This window comes from Triturus cristatus, chromosome 7 (genome assembly GCF_964204655.1).
Source record: "Triturus cristatus chromosome 7, aTriCri1.1, whole genome shotgun sequence".
Taxonomy (NCBI): Eukaryota; Metazoa; Chordata; class Amphibia; order Caudata; family Salamandridae; genus Triturus; species Triturus cristatus.
Window position 1 is genome coordinate 1,482,594,572 of NC_140590.1, and position 24,792 is coordinate 1,482,619,363.

The 24,792-nt window shown below is 48.4% G+C and overlaps 1 protein-coding gene across 1 annotated transcript in view; it reads right to left on the reverse strand.

The window, feature by feature from the left end:
• LOC146812221 (protein-glutamine gamma-glutamyltransferase E-like) overlaps positions 1-19,076 on the reverse strand; it is a 300,617-nt gene extending 281,541 nt beyond the window's left edge. Inside the window, exons 1-3 of the mRNA XM_085619253.1 lie at positions 18,952-19,076; positions 4,387-4,557; positions 3,519-3,761 (exon numbers count right to left, since the gene is read on the reverse strand). Coding sequence (XP_085475379.1) covers positions 3,519-3,761; positions 4,387-4,557; positions 18,952-18,958 — 421 coding nt within the window. The 5' untranslated portion in view covers positions 18,959-19,076. The remainder of the gene's footprint in view (positions 1-3,518; positions 3,762-4,386; positions 4,558-18,951) is intronic.
• Between the last annotated feature and the right edge of the window lie 5,716 nt (positions 19,077-24,792).

Below are 24,792 nucleotides of genomic sequence, written 5' to 3' on the forward strand. Positions count from 1 at the left end.
CCGACTGATTGATTAACTCCTTGATCCACCATAAACCTGGGACAACTCCATGTACTACCTCCTGGCATAAGCCCCAACAGCTCCTGTTTAGTATACCTCCTTATATCTGGGAGTATGCGGACAGCGGGGCTCGCCCTGAGACTGATACGAGCGCGGACGTGCGCAGACGGGCTTGCCTTAGGTGCGCCTTTGGTGCGCCAGCGGCGCGTCTGCGTCAGCATGCCTCTTATTTAGGCAGCGTGCAACGTCTAGAGCGCGAACCCCAACCTCCCAAAATGGCCACCCCAATGAGCAGTAGAAGTGCAAATGAGCAAAATAGCAGCAACCAGGCCCACGCTACCTTTAAAAGAACTAAAATGGCAACAGCAGTAAAACAAGTGAAAAGTAAGTTTTTTTAAATGATTCTGGGTTACAAACAGCAAGAGCGCTACCTTCAAAATACCGGTCGGGCATTGAACACAGCTCCGACATCGGTTAAACAAACACTGCGTATCCGCGTCAGCATGCCTCTTATGTAGGCAGCGTGCGACGTCTAGAGCGCGAATCCCAACCTCCCAAAATGGCCGCCCCAATGAGCAGTAGGAGTGCAAATGAGCAAAATAGCAGCAACCAGCCCCACGCTACCTTTAAAAGAACTAAAATGGCAACAGTAGTAAAACAAGTGAAAAGTACGTTTTTAAAAATGATTCTGGGTTAAAAACAGCAAGCACGCTACCTTCAAAATACCGGTCGGGCATTGAACACAGCTCTGACACCGGTTAAACAAACACAGGTTTACAAGTGTTTGTGTCAAAATATGTGGGAGAATGCACAGGAACAGCCATGCTACACTCATGTTACGCCTGTACGATGCAAACTAACGCAAGGCAGCACTATGTATTTACTAAACTACACAAATCGACTTTGTGTGGCTTAGTAAATGATAAAATGGATTTTGCGCCAGGGCTGCACCACAAAAGTGATGCAACCCTGATGTGCAATCTTAGAAAAATGGAGTCATGGCGCCTGCTGCTTTGGTGCTTCTCATTACAAAGCATCTATCTTGGCCTTCTATAAGTGATCTGTATTTCGCCGTTAACAGCAGTCAAAACCACAGATTGAACAATCATGTCCACCATGTATGCACTAGCAGTTTTACTATATCCTTTTTTCCTTCTCTTACCCTACATGCCTAACTCGATTTTACACTTAGGAGCAGCCAGAATATTGGCCCAACATCATAAAGCAGCCCTCTGTGAATAACAAAAATAAATAAAACACTTTCAGCAAACGCCATACCATAAACCCAGATCCACCCACACAAACATAATGCTGCTTTGTAAAAGCACAATGACTCTGTTTCTTGATCATCTTTGCTCCACTTTACCCTTAAGCAGTTACAAGTAAATCACACACTATAAACTATAATTCTTCGAAACAGACACAACTGAATAGTGGGCAGCCCATCAACCAATAACATTCGTATGCAATGCAAAATGCATAAAAGTGGAGATGAGCTGTCCAAGGACTGGAATTTACACAGATGCTGGTATATGTCTAAGTCAATAACCTGTAAAGGGCTAACAAAATCTCTATGATTTGGATCATGTATAGCATTTGTGAATAGATTCCGCAGACTGCTATTGGTTAAAAGTAATAAACGAGGGACTCATTTAGAGGTGAGTGCTAACAGGAAACTCACCATAGATTGGTGAGTGTCTCATCCTCTTGCATCCTATGTTTCATTTAGGAGAAAGGGATTGGTGATTTACTCGATGGCTATGACACATCCGTTTCTCTTATAGGGAAGATTATGTTCACCGTTATGCTGCTGGCGGTAGTGGCATGAGAGAGGATGCCCATTTTCTTAGCTGGGTCCACCATGTACATCATGGTGGTATCAGACAGACAAATGCACAAATATTCCCCAGATACTGGAACATAAAATTCCCACTACCAAGCTAGACCCATGTTGAGAGGCCACTCTTCTGATCTGCAGGCACTCTCTTTTTACCCTGAGGTGAATCCAGTCCTCGTTGCCAGCACCATGTTTAGGAAAGAAAGTCTGTGAAGATGGCGTAACACTTTAAATTTGGTCGATCTTGTGATAGCTGACTCACTAAATTTTAATGACCACAAGAGACTTTGGTGACAATATAGAATGGAAACAATTTGAAGTAGCCAAGAAGTCACCTGCTGTCAGGTGACCACTGAAGCAATGTCATATTTAATAAAGATTGGGTTTGTGTATATATCAATGTAGAGAATTGTAAATGATTTGAGGCACCACAAGTATTTTGGGGCATATCAGCAACAACCGGCGATAATTATCGTTAAGCGCACTTAGCGCTAGGATAATTATCGTCGGCTAGCGTGGATTTTTATCGCTGAGATAGCGTGCTATTAGCAACGCTTATCTCAAAAGCGATAAAAATCCTAGCGCTAACTGCAAAACGTGAGATTATCGCTGAAAACCCAGCGATAATCCCACGAAGTCTGGCGATAGCTTGCTGATAGGGCCTCACATACTTAGCCATGATATCCACCTTACATAGGATATCATGGCTAAGTCAGTTTCAAAGCAGGTGTAAGGAAAGTAGCCATAACAGAGGTTATCGCTACTTTTCTTGTGGCTATGCTGCTTTGCGTGAGGCTTGATAATAGGAGAAATGTAGCTTAGCGACATTTCTCCCGTTATCCTGGGGAGGAACGCCCACTTTGCATCTCATTAGAGATGCAAAGATGGGTGTTAGGAATTCAGGCACTAAGGCAAGGTTTCACGCAATAGCGTGACCTTGCTAATATAGCGATAAAATTATCGCCGCTTTTCTGCCGAAAACGGCCGCAAAAGCGGCGATAATTTTCTATCGCCGCCTTGTAGATATGCCTCATAATGCGTTGAGGCAAGCTATAAATAATTGTCATCTCATTTAGGGGTATATCAGCGACAACCAGCGATAATTATTGCTAAGTGCACTTAGCACTAGGATAATTATCGCCGGCTACCGTGGATTTTTATCGCTGAGATAGCATGCTATTAGCAACGCTTATCTCAAAAGCGATAAAAAACCTAGCGCTTAATGCCAAATGTGAGATTATCGCTGGAAACCCAGCGATAATCCCGTGAAGTTTGACGATAGCTTGCTGATAGGGCCTCACATACTTAGCCATGATATCCACCTTCCATAGGATATCATGGCTAAGTCAGTTTCAAAGCTACTTTTCTTGTCGCTATGCTGCTTTGCATGAGGCTTGATAATAGGAGAAATGTCGCTTAGTGACATTTCTCCCGTTATCCTGGGGAGGAACACCCACTTTGCATCTCAATAGAGATGAAAAGATGGGCGTTAGGAATTCAGGCGCTAAGGCAAGGTTTCACGCGATAGTGTGACCTTGCTGATATAGCGATAAAATTATCGCCGCTTTTCGGCCGCAAACGGCCGCAAAAGCGGCGATAATTCTATATCGCCGCCTTGTAGATATGCCCCTTAGTACTTTCCTGGACACACTCACATTTTGAGAGTTCTACAGACACTTACCTGAACACCAAGGATTGAAGAGCAGTGTAAATTTTTCAATGGGGTGCTGGGCGGATTCACTTTCAGAAGAGATCAGCACACTCAGTCCATAGTGACCAATCACCGCGTTGGCAGGGCTACTGATTACAACATCCAAAGAGTTTGAGTTACGCGACTGTAGAACAGCGTTCCAAGCATTGTCACTTTTAGAGCTGGATAGAGTGAAACTGTGGTTTGAATCCTCAGGCTTTGCAGACGCGGGTCCTTTCAAAGAACAAAAATCATTTTTACTAACAAAATGTGAATCATCACACAGAGAAAATAGCACAGAGGGAATGATCTTGCTTGTAAGATTACTTCTAGGGTGTCTTGCTGTGGGTGGTGCACTTTTGTGGTGAAGATTACCTGCACTTTGGAAGAGTGTCTTATGCACAGCGTCTCTAGTGCAGAAAACGCAGGGTCAATTTTCATTCTTGTGAAATGAGTGTAAAATGGTTCAAATTGAGTATGTGTATGATGGGGACTGCTGTTCTGTTGAGAGAATGCACTTTAGGTGGTAGTTTTCCATAAAGTGTGATGCACATGTGTGATGGAAAATTATATCTGTGTGTAATGTGTATGATGGATATTATCTGAGCAGTGAGTGAGTGTTTGAGAGTCCCTGCATAAGAAGTAATCGGAAGGTGGAGGCTACCTTAGATAGTTGGCCACAAGTTGCAAATGAATGACCGATGAGGTGAGTGTGTGATGGAAATCGCTGTGTGACAAATGAGTGTGTGACTGATTCTGCAGGACTGTGGTGCAAAACTGTAATGATCAGAAGCTGTTTGTGAATTGAGTGTGTTACGGAGATCACTGTTCTGTGAAATGTTGCCTCAGTGTTTATTACCTGTCGATGCTGTAAATATGATGCTCTCATTGGGCGGCAGGTCACCATCGAAGGGCAAAGTGATCGTGAAGATCTGTCCTCTCCTCACTATCAGTCCAGGACTGTGGTAATGATCTGTGTGATGCTCTGCCCTATTTGTGGTAAGGTGCAGATCGCATGCTTTCAGCTGAGCTGTCAACAAAGAAAGACACACATCAGAGTGCCAAAGGATGATGTTGAACATCTAAGAGTCAATACCCAAGTGTGTTTTCCTCTTGACTGTACTATTTAAATATTCAGACAAGCAAGGATTGATTTGGAAATGAACTTGATTAGCTTTCTCTTATTTGGTAAACATTTATAAAGTGCTGCATCGCAAAAACAATCATCTATCGAACTGGACAACATTTTGTGTACACTGGTGTGTGACGCAATTACTTCTATGTCAAGTTACGCTTATTACGCGAAATGAGATTATACCATTACGCAATGTTGGCTAATTCAGATTGGGTTTTGGTACAAATCCTATTGCAGGAACACAGGATTAACGTTAATGACCAGAAAGCGAGCAACTATTGTTCGCTTCACATGCAATTTTGCACTATTTTTTTAGCGTGAAATGCATTCTCACAACGAAAATGGACACAAGGCCACACTTCCCACTAAATAATAGCACAAAATGCCAGACATCCGGTTTGTATAGTGTTGTATAACTTTTGGGCCATTTTGTGTAGTTTCTGAAAAGGAAATTAAGTACATTTTGTCCACATCTAGATTCATATATTTGTGTAGAATGACCTTAATTGGTATCACATTAATTGCAAAATGTCTCCAAGGACACCATGCACCAAAAGCAAACCGCGAGAGTCCAGTCCGAAATTCTCACTGCACCAGAACCAAGCAGCAGTCAATTGACATCAGCATCACTGAAACCCACTTCATGAGTGGTTCTGCTGCTTTGATTTTTCCACTGCCAGTGGCTTGTCCCTGAATGTGAGGTGAATCTTTGCGCATCCAGTCTCTGCCTGGAGAGAAATGCAGCAGAACTTTGGACTGGTGCGTATCCCTGCAGTCCTCAGCCCTTTCTCGATAATCGCCAGATAAACTGGCTATGCCCCCCTGCTCAAATACCCCAAGTGATTTGAGCTCCTATTTGGGAGCTCTCTGACTTGTCCACAAGTCCCCCTGTGCAGCCTCTTTTCAGGTGGCCCAGCCTTCTCTGTAGCGCACCAGCTATAAGCCTCACCAGCACGCTGCTCACAGTGGAACACCGGCAGTTCCTGACAAACTGCTAGTAGTAGTTTGAACCTTGGCCCACAACTATTCTCATCCCAGAAGTTGAACCCATAAACCGACTGCACCTACTTTAAAGCATCTTTGACTTTTCCTCCCATATTATTGCATTGTGCAAAAAAGCGCACAGGTTTAAACATTTTGCTTACCTGTGAACGTTTATTTTGAAAACTGTACTTACCTTTGAATGAAGTTCTTGAGTTTGAAATATATATAAAAAGAAGTGTTAATTTTCTAAATTGGTCTTGGATTTGTTCTTTGAGTGCGTGTCTCATTTATTACCCCTGAGAGTACAACAAATGCTTAGCACTATCGTCTAATAAGCATAACTGCATGCCCACCCTACCACAAAACAGAGCATTAGTATTAACTACTTTAACCTCTGTAAACCAATTGGGGACCCACTTGACCCTCTGCACAGTGTACTTCTTTTTAGTACACTATATAGAGAGCCAGATTTCTCCATAAAGGAATTGACGAAAGGGCACCACCAGGAGTGGAGTAGGGCTTAATTTGACTCAACACGGAAAACCTGATCCGGCCCAGACACAGAATGGATTGACAGATTGATAGCTCTTTCTTGATTCTGTGGGTAGTGGTGCATGGCATTTCTTAGTTGGTAGACCATTTTTTGTGGTTAATTCCAAAAACAAATGATACTACTCCATTCTAACTAGTTTTACAACCCCCAATGGTTGGCGTTCAACTTCATGAAGGGACAAGTGGCATTCAGCATATGAGATCGAGCAATAACAGGTCTGTGATGCCCTTAGATTTCTGGGGCTGCTCACCTGGATCAGCTTGCCTACTCTTTGCCGACAGGTGTGAGTAACCCATTGAACCCCGTTTGTGATAGGAACTGGGGATTGCAATTGTTTCCCATGAACAAGGAATTCCCAGTAAGTGCGGGTCATATGCTCATGTTGATTAAATCCCTGCCCTTTGTACATACTGCCTAGTGCTACTTCCGATTGGATGGTTTATGAGGCCGGCAACAGCCCTGGTGATGCGCCGAGAAGATGATCAAACCTGACTATCTAGAGGAAGTAAAAGTCATAATAAGGTTTCTGTAGTTGAACCTGCAGAAGGAACTGTGGAGCAACCTGGGTGACTGACAGCACCAGCCCAAAACCCTTGGCTGCCTCCCAGATGGAAAACACACCATAGACACAGCACCTGGCCCATCCATAGCCAGCTGAGCTGTCTGCCGGCTCTGGGGTGAGGAACTAGCATGGGGCGGGCTCCTCGACCCAAAAAGACAAGACTGATGTAACACGAAGGATGGCGGAAGACCTGGCCCCTTCGGGGATGGCACGATGGAAAGCTCTCCCGAGACGGAACCAATACTCACCCAGCATGACCCCACGAGGGAACCAAATGGCAGTGCCTTCCCAGATTGGGACACCCCCAAAGGCCAAGCTGCCTCAGCCTCTCCTGTGCCTGATCCCAGCTCGACTGGGTTTCGGGCGACCGAGGAGTGGCCCTTCTTATGCAGCAGGACAGCATGGATGAGAAGGAGCCTAGGCTGCCAGGGGACCCCCTTGTTCCTCTCAGTGGGGGCATCTGAGATGGGGAGAAGCCACCTGGCTCTTCCCTCACGGCACCTCAGACAAGGCCAGGGGGTGGGCTACCCCCAGCATGGGAGCTCTCAACTCTGCAGGGATCAAGCCCGGTGGCCGATTTGGTGTATGTGCTTAGCTGAAGAGCCAATGGGGCAAAGCTGCCATCTATGGAATTATGACTGAAAGCTAGAGAAGACCCCTATATAAGGAGCACAAGAGAATACTACATCCTCTTTCTTTGTGTGAAATAACAGTTAAGTCCAAGAAAAAACACAGTCTGAGATCTGGCAACAGCTGAAAAGAAGAAACCATTCTTCATAAGTAAATCCACAGGCCAACGGACAGCAACCATAGACTTTAAGTCAGCTTCAACGAAACAGCATTCTCTTGGAGACCTCAAACACCCTCTTCAAAGGCGAAAATCATCAAACTTTACTTGAGATCAGAACCTGAAATTGAAAGATAAGCTTCTCTGCACGAACGCTGACACCGGAGGCAGGGGGAGCGACACCAGGCAGTTCCAATCGCCGCCGTGAGGACAACGGACATCGAGGGAACTCCATCACCCAGACGCCCTAGCCGGTCGCCGCTGTGACGCAGCCAAAGAGCACCCGCAGGCGCATAAAGCCCCTAGCAGCCTCCCGCAGCGCGGGATTACCTTCTCTGCACGAACGCTGACACCGGAGGCAGGGGGAGCGACATTAGGCAGTTCCAATCGCCGCCGTGAGGGCAACGGACATCGAGGGAACTCCATCACCCAGACGCCCTAGCCGGTCACCGCTGTGACGCGGCCAAAGAGCACCCGCAGGCGCATAAAGCCCCTAGCAGCCTCCCGCAGCGCGGGATTACCTTCTCTGCACGAACGCTGACACCGGAGGCAGGGGGAGCGACACCAGGCAGTTCCAATCGCCGCCGTGAGGGCAACGGACATCGAGGGAACTCCATCACCCAGACGCCCTAGCCGGTCGCCGCTGTGACGCGGCCAAAGAGCGCCCGCAGGCACATAAAGCCCCTAGCAGCCTCCCGCAGCACGGGACACGCGCGGGCAGCGCCCGGGCAAAGCCCGGGCCAAGGGCAGGCCCGTCCTTGCCCGTCGGGGTCCGGAGGAGGCCGGGCTGGGCCACCCCTCTTGGTTTCCACACCCGGAGATCTATCAGTGAGTTATGTTTGTTTGATTTAGGGATTGCAAAAACAAACACATATCCCTCTTTTGTGAGACTCTGCCATTTGACACGACATTTTTGCCTGTATTGTAATGTGCGCATGCCGTGACAGGGGAGGAGGGGATAAAACCGTATCTATTCCACATTGGGTGTAGTGAAGGTTAGGTCTAGCGTGGGGTGAACAAGTACCACCACGATTTCTTCAAGGGCAGTGATTAATTGTTGTTGGGAGCATGACAGGCAAAACGGTCACATGCTCGATAAGAGCAAAGCTCAACACTCCCTCTGTCCCCCAGTCGCATAAAGCTGATACTAGCTCACCTTTTCCTGTAATCATGCAGCCCACAGCTATTGACCGTATGCTTAAAAGAGTGCTAGGGGCTGTGTCTAGTGAAATCGACCGCACAGAGAGACGTTTGTCCCTAACCCCAGTACTTGACCCACTTGTCACTACCCAAGATCAGGACCAGGAGGTCGTGTTAATTACATCGCCCAGCCCTCCAGAGCTTAGCGAGCAGGATATCCTGTGTGCCCAACAGATCACCATCAGGAAAAGGGAGGACTTAGGCTCAGCTAAAAGCGCAACTATGCAAAAAAAGAAGAAAGGCTGCCTAAAGAAGCGAAGGACTAAAAATAGCATAGTTAGTTCCTCCCACCCTGTGAGTAGAAACAACATTGGGGTAGAGCGAGCAGTACAGACAGCTGATCAAGTAGACCCACCAATATGGTTGACCCAAATCACGTCAGATTTACAAGCTCATTTAGAAACTTTTATTGTAAATCAGATGAAGCCGTTGGCAAGCAGGTTGGATAAAACCCTGAGTGAACTAAAAAATAGGGAGAAAAAAGGCAGCTTAGTAGGGGAATCAAGTAATTCCATTAGTACCTCAGACTCTAACTTAGTGCCCCAAAGGGAGAGGAACATTAGTAATACAAGGGACGCACAAATAATAACTGTACAGACCCACAAAGTCCCGGTTCCCCAGTTACAAGTGGACAAGCTCACTACCCCAAGTGATAGAGGTTTACACATAATTAATGGTCTAGGTGTGCAACAATCGGATAAGCGTTCCCAACTCTCTGCTGATCCCAATGGAAGAACAGTACACAATGTAGAGAGGGCTACTACAATAACCTCCACTAAGGCTCTACCCACTGTAAATTTACCACCTGAGTCTTGCCCGCTTGTGGTAGTTTTTGCTGGGGTCCCCGAATTAAAACACGAACTGAGAGAAACACATCAGGACCTAAAAAATAAACTCATTCATTGGTTGACCCAAAATAGACCATTAGCAGATAACCAAGATGGGGAAATCCTTTTGGTTAGAAGAGTGAACTGGTTAGGAATCAGACCCAAAAACATTGAAGGCAATTGTATTATCGCTAACTTTAGGGACAGGGGGGTTGTTGAGCATATCCTCAGACAGGGGACACTTAGGCGTGTGAGCGGTATAAGGCCTCTGTCACTTAGCTATTTTTACCTAAGGCAGCATGAAACCCACGAGGGACAGTATAACACATGGAGAAGTTGGGAGGGATTAAACTTGAACTCAAACAGGACCCCAAATTGCACACGAGGAATGGCAGGAATTTGGGAAGGGGGACACCCATGTTGGGTAAATAGGTTCAGCCCATTAAGGTCCCTAGAGGAGACTGGCTGACTAATCGCCCCATACACCCCGGAAAAGCAGGCCGAGACGGAATATAAGAATCTTGACCTGGATGCACTGATTGGGGGAGGCTCGATAAACAGAGGGGGAACACCACTCACACAATTTTTGGTTAAAGAGGATAGGCAGTCAACATTAGGGGAGGGCAGGTGCAGGAGCCTAGTAAAGACTCCGGAAGCCTCTAACTCCATCGCTAAGGGATGCCCGCAAGTAATCTTAGGGACAGGAGCTATAGCCCCAGTTTCAACACTGCAGGATAGGGAATTGCAGAGTCCACTTGCTAGGAACCAAGATGGGTTTGTTAATATCTCTCAAGGTATGACTGGGCCAGGGACTGATAACATAGCGGAAGAGGGAGTGAGAACTATCTCTTGGAACATAGCAGGTCTTGCAAGTAAATTTGATAATGAGGACTGGCGGCAATACATGGCCCATTTCCACATAATTTGCTTGCAAGAAACCTGGGTAACGGACAACACCCACTTTCATATGGCTGGATACAAATGTTTTTTTACCCCAGCACAGAAAACCACTTCAGGCAGAGCCAAGGGAGGATTGTCCATGTATGTAGATTTAAAAATACAAGGCAAATGGTCCAGTGTGGACTGGTTTTCATGGAACATCCAGGCTCTGAGGTTCAGGAGTAAAGGGTTAAGGCTCGTGTTGTTTAACGTGTATAATACGGGCCTTCCAGGAGATGATATTCCAATTCTGGCGGAACTAGATTCCAGACTGAGCCAAGAGCTCGCGCCCGCTAACGGGGCCCTGGCCCCATTGATACTAGTAGTGGGTGATTTGAATTGCCACTTATGCCCCCTGTTGTTTCCGATTAATGTGAATTGGTCACAATGCCCAGTGAAAAAAGGTCCCCATTTTAGTCACTCATCGAGTGGTACAGACCTGGGAAAGCTCCTTCAATCTCATGATCTGGAACACACGGTTGACATGATACCACTGGGGCCAGATGGCACACTCCCCCCCACTTTTAAAGGGAGAGGGTGCTCTTCCTACATAGATTATATTCTTGCTTCTAGATGTTTAAAGAGCCGGATCACTGAAGTAGGAATTGAGTGGAGCCCCTTCAGTGATCACAATCCTTTGGTATTGGAGTTTTTGTACCTGGCAAAACAAAAGGCCAACCCAGTTGGGGGCATCACCGAGAGAGCTACGGATCAAGGTAGAAGACTCAGGTGGGCGAAATTAGACGGGGAAAGATTTTACCGGTCCTTAATGGAAAAAGGTAAATCACTCATTGATGAGTGTTTAGATCTCTCTGTCGTAGGGGCTCGTTTAACAAATGCATTTGGCCAAATAACTAGCCTGGTGGAGGGGCTATTGTGGACCAAGGCCCCAAAGAAAACCAACTCGAATACACCGAGATGGTTTGATGGGGACTGCACACGAGCCTTGAGGGAGTTAAAAAAAGCCCTTAGTAGTAAACCCAGGGACTCAGCAAAAGTCATCACGTGTAGATTAAAATACAGGAAGGAGCTGAAAAGAAGGAAAGCAGCACTGCAGGGGGAAGCGTGGGCGGCCTTGAGGGAGGCCTCCGAAAAAAGGGATATCACGGAATTTTGGAGACTAATAAATACCCCTTGTTTTCAAGATAACAACGCCCCTGAGGTTGGCACAAACATCTTGCCGGAAAAATGGACAGCCCACTTTGAGGGCCTGTACAACCATGGGGAGGAAGACTGGACAGAGGAGATGGGGGTGGTTTTGCAGGGACAGTTACTGGAGTTTACCCTAGAAGAAATTGTCTTGGGCATTGTGGGACTAACTAAAAATAAAGCCCCGGGCCCAGATGGGACCCCCCCGGACCTGTTTTTGAGTAATGTGGAGTTATGGGCCCCTATTTTAACCAGAGTCATAAATGCGGCCATTATGGTCGGTCTGCCCCGCTCCTGGTCGTCGGCTATTATAGTACCTATTTTTAAAAAGGGCAACAGAGATAACCTCCAATGTTACCGTCCAATCTCCCTGATAGATGTCACAGCTAAAATCCTAGGAAGAGCAATACTGATTTGCCTGACTGAATGGGCCAAGGATAACAATATCATCTCGGACGTTCAGTATGGTTTTAGGACCGGAAGGTCTACCAGTGACCAATGCTTAAACCTCTATATGCTGGTCGCAAAGTACATTAAAACCAGCAACGAAGCCATTTACCTGGGGTTTATGGACCTGGCTGCTGCATTCGACCATGTTAATAGGAACAAGCTTTGGGCGATGATGAATCACCTGGGAATTGACCCAGGTCTAATCTGTACTCTGAGGGAACTGCATAGAGAGACCTCTGCCAGAGTACGTTACAATAAGGAAGGGGGATTGACTGATTCCTTTAGATGCACAAGCGGTGTGAGGCAGGGTTGCATACTTGCTCCTTTCTTATTCTCATTATACATCAACAATTTAGAACAGTCCCTGACCATTTTAAAAACAGATTGCCCAAGGGTGGAGACACGCAACATCCCGGTGCTGCTGTACGCAGACGATGCGGTTCTCCTGGCGCGAACCCCCAAAAGCTTGCAGATTCTAATTGATGGGTTTGTCAAATTCATGGACGTGCTAGATTTGTCTGTCAATTTAAAAAAATCTTATGTAATGACAGCAGGTCACAAACCACGGACCAGCTTCCCATATAGAATTGGAAATCATACACTAGAAAGGGTGCAATCTTTCTCGTACCTAGGCTTGCTCTTCGACGAGTCACTGAAATTTGCCCCTCTGGTACAGGAAAGGTGTGGAAAATTGGTGGCCTCAACTGGAGCCATAGCAGGTTACGGGAGGAGAATTGGCCGATGGTGTCCGGAACAAACAATGAACCTTTATGGCTCAATGTGCTGTTCCAAAGCCATGTACGGCTCAGAAGTGTGGGGTTTTATAAATCTTGACTCACTGCAAAGGGAGGAAAATAAATTTTTTCGCTCAATATTGAAAGTTCCTAATTGCACCCCAGCTGTCATAGTACACAGAGAATTAGGAAGACCCTACATAGAGGATATGATAAAATTTAGACCAATTCTGGCCTGGCTCAAAACCTGGACAAACCCCGAAGCTGCGCTGAGTAGGCAGATCCTAAAAGATTGCTTAGGAAGAGATAAAAGCCTGAATATCCCATGGCTTAACTATGTTAAAACTAGCCTGGAAAATATGGGCTGTAAGGAGTTTTACTCAAACCCTTCAGCGATCACACCACAGGATAAGCTTAAACTCAAGAGAATTTTTCTGGATCAAAGATCGTCTGTTAGAACCACAGTGGAAGGGGTCAAACGATCAGTGAGTGCTTATAGCAGGCTTGAAACCACTAAAGGGATGGAACCGTATCTTTGTGTTATGTATAATGCTCAAGAAAGGTTTTTAATGTCACGTTTTAGGCTCAATTTTTTATCACATTTGTTAGCTGAACCAGCTGGTTTTAGTCATTCAATTGAGCAGAAGGGTGCCTGCGGCTGCGACAATAGGTCTCCGCAGGACACCCTTCATTTTGTACACCTATGTCCTCTTTATGCAATACCAAGACGTAGATTTTTAAAGGAAATTTTAAAAAAGGCCAGGTTTACCAGAGCCAAAGAGGCACTGACCTTCCTACAAAGGGCTAGTGACCCGTTAACACTGTGTTCTGTCATAAGTTTCTTGAAATTTGCACTAAGATTAAGGGTAACCAGAGGTTAGATCCATTTGTGAACCCTGCAGGATTCCCTACCCGTTATTCCCATTAAGCTATCAAGGCGGACTCACTGTGAACAAGGAATTATTTTTATGTATGTAGATTTAGTCAATGTTCTTGCATGATGATTTAATACTATTTTAATTGTATATAATGTGTACTCTTTTATGATGGTTTTTAACCACCGAATAAAGAATTACTGACTGACTGACTGACTGAAAGCTTGTAAGTCAGAATCCCCACTAAACTGTAATGATATGGCAGTGCTGTGGAGCCTCGTTGGCTTTGGATAGCTGGCCTCTTTAGCTCGTGAGTACAACCAATCACTTTTGGGCCCGGTGTGCACATGAAATGGGCCGTCTCCATCTCCCTTACTGCACCCCATATTTGTGGAGCACCTGGTGCTAAATCATTTGTAGATTAACTTATTCTGATTCAGGGTTTCATAAGTAGCAGAGCAGCTGCCTCGCTGCAACCTATTGAAAGTCATTCTCTGACCCAAGCTTTTCTCTTCATTTGAGGGTGCTCTCGGCACCCCCCATCATCACACCTGCGCTGGCAGGAGGGATGTGGTGGGGTGTGCAGGCCCGTGGGAGGTCGCCTTCATCACGTTCAACTCGGTATGGGGGCCTACCCCTCCCAACCGGCACCACCGGTTGCTGGCTTGGGTGCACGATTCCAGGCAGGTCAGCAGGGCAACCAGATGGCCGGAACCGGCCTCAGAGTGCACACCCACTCTTGTTGTCAGTGGGCACCTATGTGTCTGGGGCCTGGCCATCTGGTCGCTGGGCACTCCTAGGGCATCTGGTCGCTGGGTCGTCCCGGGCCATCTGGTTGCTGGGCTGGCTGACAAGATGACCAGCGAGCCAGCCTACACAGCTAACTCTGACTTCTGTCTCCCCCAATGTCCCGGGCTGGGCTCTCCCACCCAGAGCTCCGTCCCCTGGTCTGCTGCACCACCAAAGGCCCGGGACGGGGGTCAATCAGACCCAGAAAGGCTTCCCCTGCTTGGTCAGGCTCAGAAGTTCTGACCGAGGCCCACACAGGCCCTGGGGTGGTGTCCCCCTGTCCTGGGCTCTGTCCTCAGCCAAGCCATATGGATGGGGTCCCGCAGGCCTGTGGAGGACCCCCCCTGCAAATCCAGGTCAAGGAGCTGTGACCGGGCCCCAGGGCGGGCCCTTCCGGGCTGCTCTCCATCCTTCGGTATGCCGCACCACCAAGGGCCCGGTACAGGGGTCCCTCATGCCCTCGGAGGCCTCCCCAGCTTTGTCTGTGTGTTAAGGTGCCTGTGGGACAAAGGTCGGAGCTCTGTCAGGGCGCCTCTCATAGCGTTGTGCCTGAGACCCAGCTGGGGCTCTGAGCACCTGGGTCACAAGGTCTCTGTCACCTTCAGAGGACAAGCGTAAGCTGTTTATTAAAGCACAGCATGACCTGATTGTCGTCCTCCGAGCCCGGCCATCTGGTTGCACACCATGCTTTCTAATGGGGACCAGATGGCCAGGCTGCCCTGGAAGTCCTGATGAGGGCTCATTTGCTTCCTCGAGCCAAGGCAGGGCTCCAGGAGGTCGTGTGGGTTTGCGCAGGCAGTCCCCTCTGTCACTCGGTGCGCACAGATTACAAGAAAGTGGGGTAGTCTTCCTCTGGATTATTAGGGACAGGGTACTCCGGACCCCCATGAGGTCCAGCAGTTCTCAGCCAGTTGCTGCCAGAGCCTGGGCCAGCACCAGTAGGGCCCCAGGGGCCCGGGTCCCCAACTGCATCTCAGCCCTGCCCGATCAGGCCTTTCCTTCATAACTGCGTTCTCCGAGAGCAGGCAGGGATGCAATGCCGAAATCCCCCCTTAGGGTGGCCTGCCCGGCGAGTGTCTGGCCAGCCAGTGCTTTATACTCTGTCTGCTTAGGCACGCTTGTCTGAACAGGTATGGACTGCTTGGCCAGCCTCGGCTGATGTTTCAAGCAAAGAGCTTCCACCCTGCCAGGGACTGTGAGACTCAAGGGCTCGCCATTTGCAGAGGCCCTTTCCCTACCCAGCAGACAAAGGCTGTGCAGCCTTGGCAGCATGTGCCTCTCAGTGGTCTGCCAGATTGAAAGGGTTGGGTAACGACAGGTCCTGGATGCTGTTTGGTCGTCCGGGCCCCCGCACACCACACACTTTTCCTTCTCCGCCTAGCGCATTTCTGCAACAGCTTGGAACAACTGTTTGTGGGGTGTCCTTGCTGCCCATGCCGGCACCCCTGCATCTTGCTCAGGCTGCACCTTGGCCCGCATCCCCCTTCCGTGGAAACGGCTGGGCCACCAGAGCCTGTGCGACCACACCTTTCCCCCAAGAAAGCCCCCCAGGTGGGTGAGCTGCCCCAGCAGGCTCCTGAGGGGTGCGACAGTCTAACCAGGATGGGCACATTTCTCCCAACACCGTCTAAAAGGGGCGGCTACCTGGTTGATCCTGCCAGTAGTTATGCTTGTCTCAAAGATTAAGCCATGCACGTGTAAGTACACGATGCTGGGCTCAGAAGCTCCGGCGGGCCCTGGGGCTGGTGCTCCCACCATAGGTGGTGGGGGGGGGGGGCCTAGCAGTGAAAGGGTTAAAGCAGAAAGTTAACTGGTACTGAGCAACTACAAAACGGACTATAAATGACACATTTTGACCATTGCGAGTTAACAATAATCTTTTAATTTAATGTTGATTTAGCTCAGGTGCAAAGGTTTTTGGAGTCCAAGGCAACATAACATGTTTCCACTGGGACACACCCTTTCCTCAGTTAAACAGGACTTGTCAAGGCTATTTGTTGCAATAGTACAAACAACAAAAATAGTGTAGTCCATAATTCCAAATGGGAAATGGACAATTATATGCAAACAATCATGGCGTCAAGTCAATGATGTATCATGGCATTGTTACCATTATTGAAAGGAAACAGTAAAGTTTTCTGAGAAATCATGTAATCACATGGGTTGCATAACTGTCAGTCCACATAGAACACATGAGTGAAAGTGTTTTTTTCTCAACAGAGAGGCTGGTGTGTTGGTGCTGAATAACAAGTGGTGAGAATTAATTATGGCAATGCTAAAAAATTGAATATATAATATACCGAAATCTAGCCTTCAGTTACCAAAGTGTTTGAAGAAGCTTAACTTTCTTTGCTCTGCACTGTTAAATTGAGAGGGAACAATGTGGTGGCAGTACAAGACCACTGGATTTGCAGTGATAAAGTGGCAAAGCATAGAGAGAGGAAACCTGGGGGCCTATGAGAGAACAATTAGAAAAAGAATGACTCAGAGAGTGAGAAGAAGATTGACGGGAGGGAGTGACAAGAGAACTAAAGGAAAACAGTGCAAGAGAGCTGTGGTGTGACAATAAGAGGTAGACAGTGCTTAATTTGTAAAAAAAAAAAAAGAAGTGCCAGGGCTCTCGTGACGAGGCCACTGCAGCTTGCACCACACATTGTCCCTGCTATGCTGCCGATCATCGTAACAACAGAACTACTAACCATCACACTCCTACAATTGTTACAATTCTGACTATTTCAGGCCCCCAAAGCTATAAGAATGGCTTGGGCGGCAGGTAATAGTCATTTTTAATATATATTGAATTAATAACAAAGTGCTGTTGTGGTCAACTCTAAATTAGCCAGACAGCGCCACCTTGTGGCAGACTGTCACAAGAGCATGTGTTGACAATTAAGTGCCGGTGCAGAGCACCTGAAAAACCAGCTCAAATTAAGAACCGGAGATAGAGAGGACTGAAGAGTGGTTCAGTGGGAACCTGCATATTTGCCAAGTTTCCTAGGTCCATGTGTGATGTGCTGCTCCAGTCCAACTTTTTTCCTTTGAATTCTGGGATGGGTAGTCCTGATTTACAATGGTATAAACAAAATTACATGAACCAGAACAGAATGACAAATCCTGGACTGGAGCAGCATGTCACACATGGACCGGAGAAACCTAACAGGGCTGAACTTGAAGTGAAGTGACAAAGTGAGGGGAAAAGTAGGAAAGTTACATTCAGGGAGTTTAGAAGAGTGACAATAGAAGGCAATGGATTGACAATGAGAGACAAGGCTGTGGACTTCCTGACAGAGAGAACAAAGCACAAAGTAGTTAGAAAATACATGAAAGACAAGGGAGTGACACTGCCAGATCAAGAGACTGAGTACAAAAAGAACCAATGAGTTACAGTGGCAGAAAGGAAATGGGTGGCAGTACTTACAATAAAGATAAGCATTGACAATGCCAATAGGTCTGGCTCATGAATGCTCTATCAAGCCAAACCTTAAACCTATGTAGGTTAATGACTGACCGTTCCTATCTGTTCTGCTGCTAGAAAAAAACAGCAAACATTTTCTAATTATCTAAGACATTTCAATAGCATTACCGTGGCATGTGTGTTTCTCTTAAAGTTCAAGCTCTGGCAGCTGGATCAATAAACGAAATGATAACAGCTGTGCGAGGGGCAAGCCATTTTTGTGGAAGAACACAACTTCTGCCCAATCAAAGCATTTACTCCTGGTTCTTAACATGTGAGCTGAGCCAAAGACCCCGTCCGGGTTATTCTCACAAAATTGTCCGGCGAGCCAGACCATAAAAAAAGGAAATAAAAAATTATTCGTACAGGAGTAAAGAGGTTGTGTAACATTTCAAAGGGTCTGTATGTGACTCAACCGCCTCTATTCCTTTAAATGACCGTGATTTCTGACACAAACGTGGTTATTTTTTCCTCAACAAAGTTTATACTTCAGTCAGGGACGCCTATTTTGGGGGTGCATTAGTTGAATAAAGTGAATACTTAAGTAGAGTGTGTCAGTACTGACAGATGCTATCATTAGTGCATCAGGTGCAGTGGCACCGGAGCCCATCACTACGAGGCACGTGATGCACTCTAATTAAAACTGTCTCTCACTGCCCAACCATGGGCAGGGAACCATTTTCCTTGATTACATTAGGGCTCATTGTACTTACTGTACTGGCGGAGATTTACTTAAGGGATTGCATGTTAAAGCGCTACGAAGCCTGGCAGTGCAGCAGCTGAGAGGTCGTGTTAAAGTGTTCTCTCGCCCGCCCACTGCCTCTCAAAGACCAGTTGTACAGTTTACCCTTCAGCATCTGAAATTTGCAAATGAATTCCAAAAACCACAAAAGAAAACATACGGCACTGGTCACGTGTCATATTCTCGGTGCTTTCCGGCTTATACTAAACGAGTTATGGAATGGATTGCAAACGCGTTTACTTACAAGACATCTTCTGTCACTCGCCTCTTTCCGTATTCAGCCTTCGTTTGTGTTCCTTAGAGAAGGAACTCGAGGCTTACGCTACTCTGCAGCCTTGTGACGCCGCCCTGAAACATGTCCAGTACAACCTGATTTAAAAAAAAGAAAAAAAGAAAAAGCAGAAATGCGAGACAGTCCAGCGGTGAGCGCCTGCGGCTCGAAGAGCTTGTGTCTGTCAACACCTCTGCTCACTTCCTGCTCAGAGAAGTCTGCGGCAACCCTGGTGTCTGCAGAGGCAATAGGATGACCAACTGGCATCTGTGCAAATTTAGGACGGTGCGTGTAAAAATTCAGGACAAAGGGTCAAAATTCAGGACAGAAATTCAAGACAGAAGGTCGAAATTCAGGCCAAAAATTTGGGAAAAAAGATACATATTACAGACACATCAGAGGAGGTCATGCAATAGCATATAAGTAAGTAAATAGACAAAGAACATAAGTACAAGTCAAAATAAGTTTATATTAGGTTGAAACAATCTTGTACTTCACGGTTTTCCCGTATGGGTGCAGCTTTGAGCAACTGTGCAAGTATTTTTGTGGTATTTCATATAATCACAATTTATTTATATGGTTACTGCACTGGGTTGTAAAGTCTGATATTTTGTTTACTACTCATGGTCCTGGTTCATGCATCGGGTAATATACTTGGGAGAGTCTGGGTTGGGAGCCAGCCTATGAACCCCTGGTGGACCCAGAATGTGGGTCTGTGTGGACTAATCTTGCTTTGCTTAGGGGATTTCTTCCCAAATCCCACTGGTGTACTATAGCATATGCTGCTTTTTGAGTGCTTCTCTTGCGAGGTTTTGTACTTTCGCCATCTCCAGTAAACTTGTTTTCTTATGTGGCCAGCATGGTTAACGAATGAGTAGATGAAAATATTTGTGCAGCATCCCAGGAACCCTCCCAAAGTTCTTGGCGCTTTGTATGTTTGCTTGCATTCACCTGTTTTACAGCCCGAGGTGCTGCAGCTCAAGGGCCCTAAGATTCTGGCCACACTAGCACAGTGCTGTCAACTGCTCTGAAATCTTGGTCCAGCGATCTGTCATTGCTCAGTCAGGCTGATCCCATCCGACTATGAAGTATCAAACAAAAGGCAGAAATCATTAAACGATCCCTATTTGTTGCAGGCTGGTGTGGAAAAGCAATGTCCCGTGGTTGTGTTTTGCAGCTTCTTAATTGTGTTTGGCAGGTTCCACTGGTTCATTTGTTCATTTTTGTCTCTCTTGTGTGTTAGGGCTTCAGCTCAAGCCTTCACGGGCCTCTCTGTACTCAAGCAATGAACATGAATAGTTTGCAGGAACCCGAAATCAGCTTTGAGGGTGTCCAAAAACAGCCTCTGCAATCTCAGTGATTTCTCTGACTTTGCTTAGCTTAAAAGAGGTGCATCTCTCCTCCTCAAACTATGACGAGGATAGCAGTGCCATAGTACCACGTCACTTCTCCTGCCCGGTCACTTCTCACACCCGGTCACTGACCTGCCTGGTCACTGCTCCTGCCGGGTCACTGCTCCTACCTGGTCACTCCTCCTGCCCGGTCACTGATCTGCCCGTCGGCTGCTGCTGTCCCATCACTCCTCCTGCCCAGTCACTTCTCCTGCCCGTTCACTGCTCCTGCTGGTTACTGCTCCTGACCGCTCACTGACCTGCCCGTCGACTGCTCCTGTCCCATCACTGCTCCTGCCCAGTCACTTCTCCTGCCCGTTCACTGCTCCTACCCAGTCACTGCTTGTATCCGTTCACTGCTCCTGCCCGTTCACTGCTCCTGCCTGTTCACTGCTCCTGTCCTGTCACTGATTCTGCCAGTTCACTACTCATGCCCGGTCACCTCTCCTGCTCATGCCTGGTCACCGCTCCTGCCACATCACTTCTCCTATCCTGTCACTGCTTCTGTCCCATCACTGCTCCTGTCCAGTCTCTGCTCCTGTCCCATCACTGCTCCTGTCCCGTCACTGCTTCTGCCCTTTCACTGCTCCTGCCCTTTCACTGCTCCTGCTCATGCCCCGTGACCGATCCTGCCGGTCATTGCTCATTCCCAGTCACTGTTCCTCTCCGGTCATTGCTCCTGCCACATCACTTCTCCTGCCCCATCACTTCTCGTGCCTGGTCACTGCTCCTGCCCTATCACTGCTCCTGCTCAGTCACTGCTCCTGCTATACTTAATACTTCAGAAAAAAATAAATATAAACTGAAAAAGCGAAGTGATCCAATAGTAACATGCAGAAGTATTTTGTCATCACTGGGGCAAACAAGATTTGCTTTGCTCGGATGTGAGTGGTATAGTGATATTTAGAATACTGTGATTTATTTACGTTGGGATATCAATGAACAACATTAGCAAACTGCATAAGGCTGCAAGTTCCCCCCTGTATGCTGAATGGGGAAAGCTTCTCTGTAATCAGTAATTGCAATCTATGGGATCCAAGTGAGTCACTTGCCTCCAAGGCACTCACTTGCCACAAGTTATGTTAAAGGCAGACGGCTCATTGTCATTCTAAAGGTGATAATCAGCCTCAATCAGAATGACAATGGGCCTATCCACAGGCTGTGTGAGGTCGGGGAGGGGCTGCTGCATCCTGAGGAGTTCAGAAGAGAAGTGCGAGCTGGCCCCAAGAACTTTTAAACTCTTGGGGCTTCTTGCAGGGGAACAGCATAGTTTGCTGTAATTAATCCCCTAAATAACGGACAAAAGGCGCCCGTAAACGGAATAATGATGGAGAACGGACAGGACATCAAAAATACGGATGGTCCGTAAAATTTATGGACAGTTGGTCACCCTAAGAGGCAACTACGCAGGGGGCAGGACAGGGGTGGCGCCTAATTCTTTCAACCCCCCCTCGCTTCCCCCCTCTCACACGCATATACAACCCACAGCCAATAAACATCGGTGAGAAATGGGAGACATTAAGGCCCCTCTTCACAAGATGGGAAATAAGTTTGCGTAACGATGAAAGGGTGAGTTAAGGTTTATACTGGTGACTCAGTCGTTTTGCGATGGCATTTTTGATATTTCCAATGAATGGTCAGAATGACGACTAAAAATGAGACTTTGCAATGATCGGTGAGTGCAGGTGCTGGTGCAATATGGACTGGTCACCTGTAGAGTGCCACCCGGACTCTACAATACTTTGTTGATCAGTAAACGTCCCGAGGACCTGGCGCGGCCTAAGGGCATACATACACAAAGGAGTGGCCGATCGTGGTCACTTCTCAGAACTAGATATCAGGAGTGTGTGTCCCGTTATTGCAGAGGGAGGTCAGTGTGAGGCCTATGACTACTGCTTCCCCCCACCTCCCACCCCCCAGTTTACCGTCAGCCCTGCAAATATGCTCCTATGCAGAGCAGAGCATGAAATCTGACCACTCCTCCTTTGATTTGTATAACACTTAACCACCTTTTTCCTAAATCTAAAGTCGTTAAAACTATTTAGAAATAATCTGCAGTAGCACTCCAGGTTTCCACACTGCCTCACATAGAGTCAACCATATGGCCTAATGTTTCAAAGGGATTTACGCTGTCATGCCTGATGTTCACCTGTGTGAGTCTTTGGAGTCTGCTGGATATTTCCGCAGCATTTGACAATGTCGGCTATGGTATCTTAGTGGACCGTGTCAGGGATGCAGGACTCCAGGGTTCAGCTCTCAGCTGGATTATGTTGTTCCTGGAAGACCGCTCCCAGTCTGTTTGCTTATCCCATTTTATTGCACCTAATATGAAAACAACATGTGGAGTAGCACGGGGATCCTCATTATCCCCGCACTTGTTCAACTTGTACCTACTCCCACTTATCCGGTTTTTGAAAGAAAGGAAGGTGTGCACATTTAACTATGCAGACGACATGCAATTAATGTTCTCCATTGATAACACACCTGACTCCGTGTCCGAAATCCAAGCCACTATGCTGCACATCCATAATTGTATGAACAGCAACCACTTAACATTAAACCCAGACATGACCGAACTTATCCTGACAGGGACCATTCGGAATCCGTGGAGTTTACACTTCTGGCCAGGTGAGTTGTGTTCTCCCCCTACTCCATCCCCCTCAGCTAAGAATCTCGGGGACACAATTAACTGTGACCTTACTATGTAATCTCAGATCAGATAGGTAATCTCTACCTGCTTCTTTCAGCTAAGGAAGATAAGAAAAATCAGCAGACTCCTCACTAGGGAAGCGCTGGTGCAGGTTGTTCTAGCCATGGTCATGTCGCACATAGGTGCCGATCACGATCCGGTAAAAAATATCCCCGTGCGACTCGTATCCGGTCTTTTTACCGTACGAATCGTACAAGTGCCGTACGAACTGGCAATCACGATTCGCATGGTAAAAAGTCCATACGAACCGCATTGGGAAAATTTCCCCACACGTCCTCGGGTCGGAAAATGTGTCCGACACGTCCTCGTACGATTCACCGTACAAACGTGAAAGGTGAAGTCCGACCGGGGAATCACGATCCATCCCGGGCGTCCGAATGTACAACCGTATGGTGAAAAGACCGTCCGCACCGAACTCCCATAACGACCACGGAGACGTCCAAACAGGTGCCCTGTACGTGCCGTACCCCCCCCCCAGCCCCCGTAGGTACGTGCCGACCCCCCCCCCAGCCGCCGTAGGTACGCGCCGACCCCCCCCCAGCCCCCGTAGGTACGCGCCGACCCCCCCAGCCCCCGTAGGTACGCGCCGACCCCCCCCCCCAGCCCCCGTAGGTACGCGCCGACCCCCCCCAGCCCCCGTAGGTACGCGCCGACCCCCCCCCAGCCCCCGTAGGTACGCGCCGACCCCCCCCCCAGCCCCCGTAGGTACGCGCCGACCCCCCCCCAGCCCCCGTAGGTACGCGCCGACCCCCCCCAGCCCCCGTAGGTACGCGCCGACCCCCCCCCAGCCCCCGTAGGTACGCGCCGACCCCCCCCCAGCCCCCGTAGGTACGCGCCGACCCCCCCTGTGTGTACACCCTTGTACGCGTTGAACCCCCCGTGTACGTTCGAGTCGAACCCCCCCGTGTACGTTCGAGTCGAACCCCCCCGTGTACGTTCGAGTCGTACCCCCCCGTGTACGTTCGAGTCGTACCCCCTCCCGTGTATGTACGGTGCGTACCCCCCCGTGTACGTTCGAGTCGAACCCCCCCGTGTACGTTCGAGTCGTACCCCCCCGTGTACGTTCGAGTCGTACCCCCACCCGTGTATGTACGGTGCGTACCCCCTGTGTACGTTCGAGTCGAACCCCCCCGTGTACGTTCGAGTCGTACCCCCCCGTGTACGTTCGAGTCGTACCCCCACCCGTGTATGTACGGTGCGTACCCCCCCGTGTACGTTCGAGTCGAACCCCCCCGTGTACGTTCGAGTCGTACCCCCCCGTGTACGTTCGAGTCGTACCCCCACCCGTGTATGTACGGTGCGTACCCCCCCGTGTACGTTCGAGTCGAACCCCCCCGTGTACGTTCGAGTCGTACCCCCCCGTGTACGTTCGAGTCGTACCCCCACCCGTGTATGTACGGTGCGTACCCCCAGCGCTACGCGCTGGGGGTACGCACCGTACATACACGGGTGGGGGTACGACTCGATCGTACACGGGGGGGTACGACTCGAACGTACACGGGGGGGTACGACTCGAACGTACACGGGGGGTTCGACGCGTACAAGGGTGTACACACAGGGGGGGTCGGCGCGTACCTACGGGGGCTGGGGGGGGGTCGGCGCGTACCTACGGGGGCTGGGGGGGGGTCGGCACGTACCTACGGGGGCTGGGGGGGGGGGTCGGCGCGTACCTACGGGGGCTGGGGGGGGGGGTACGGTGCGTACCGGGCCACC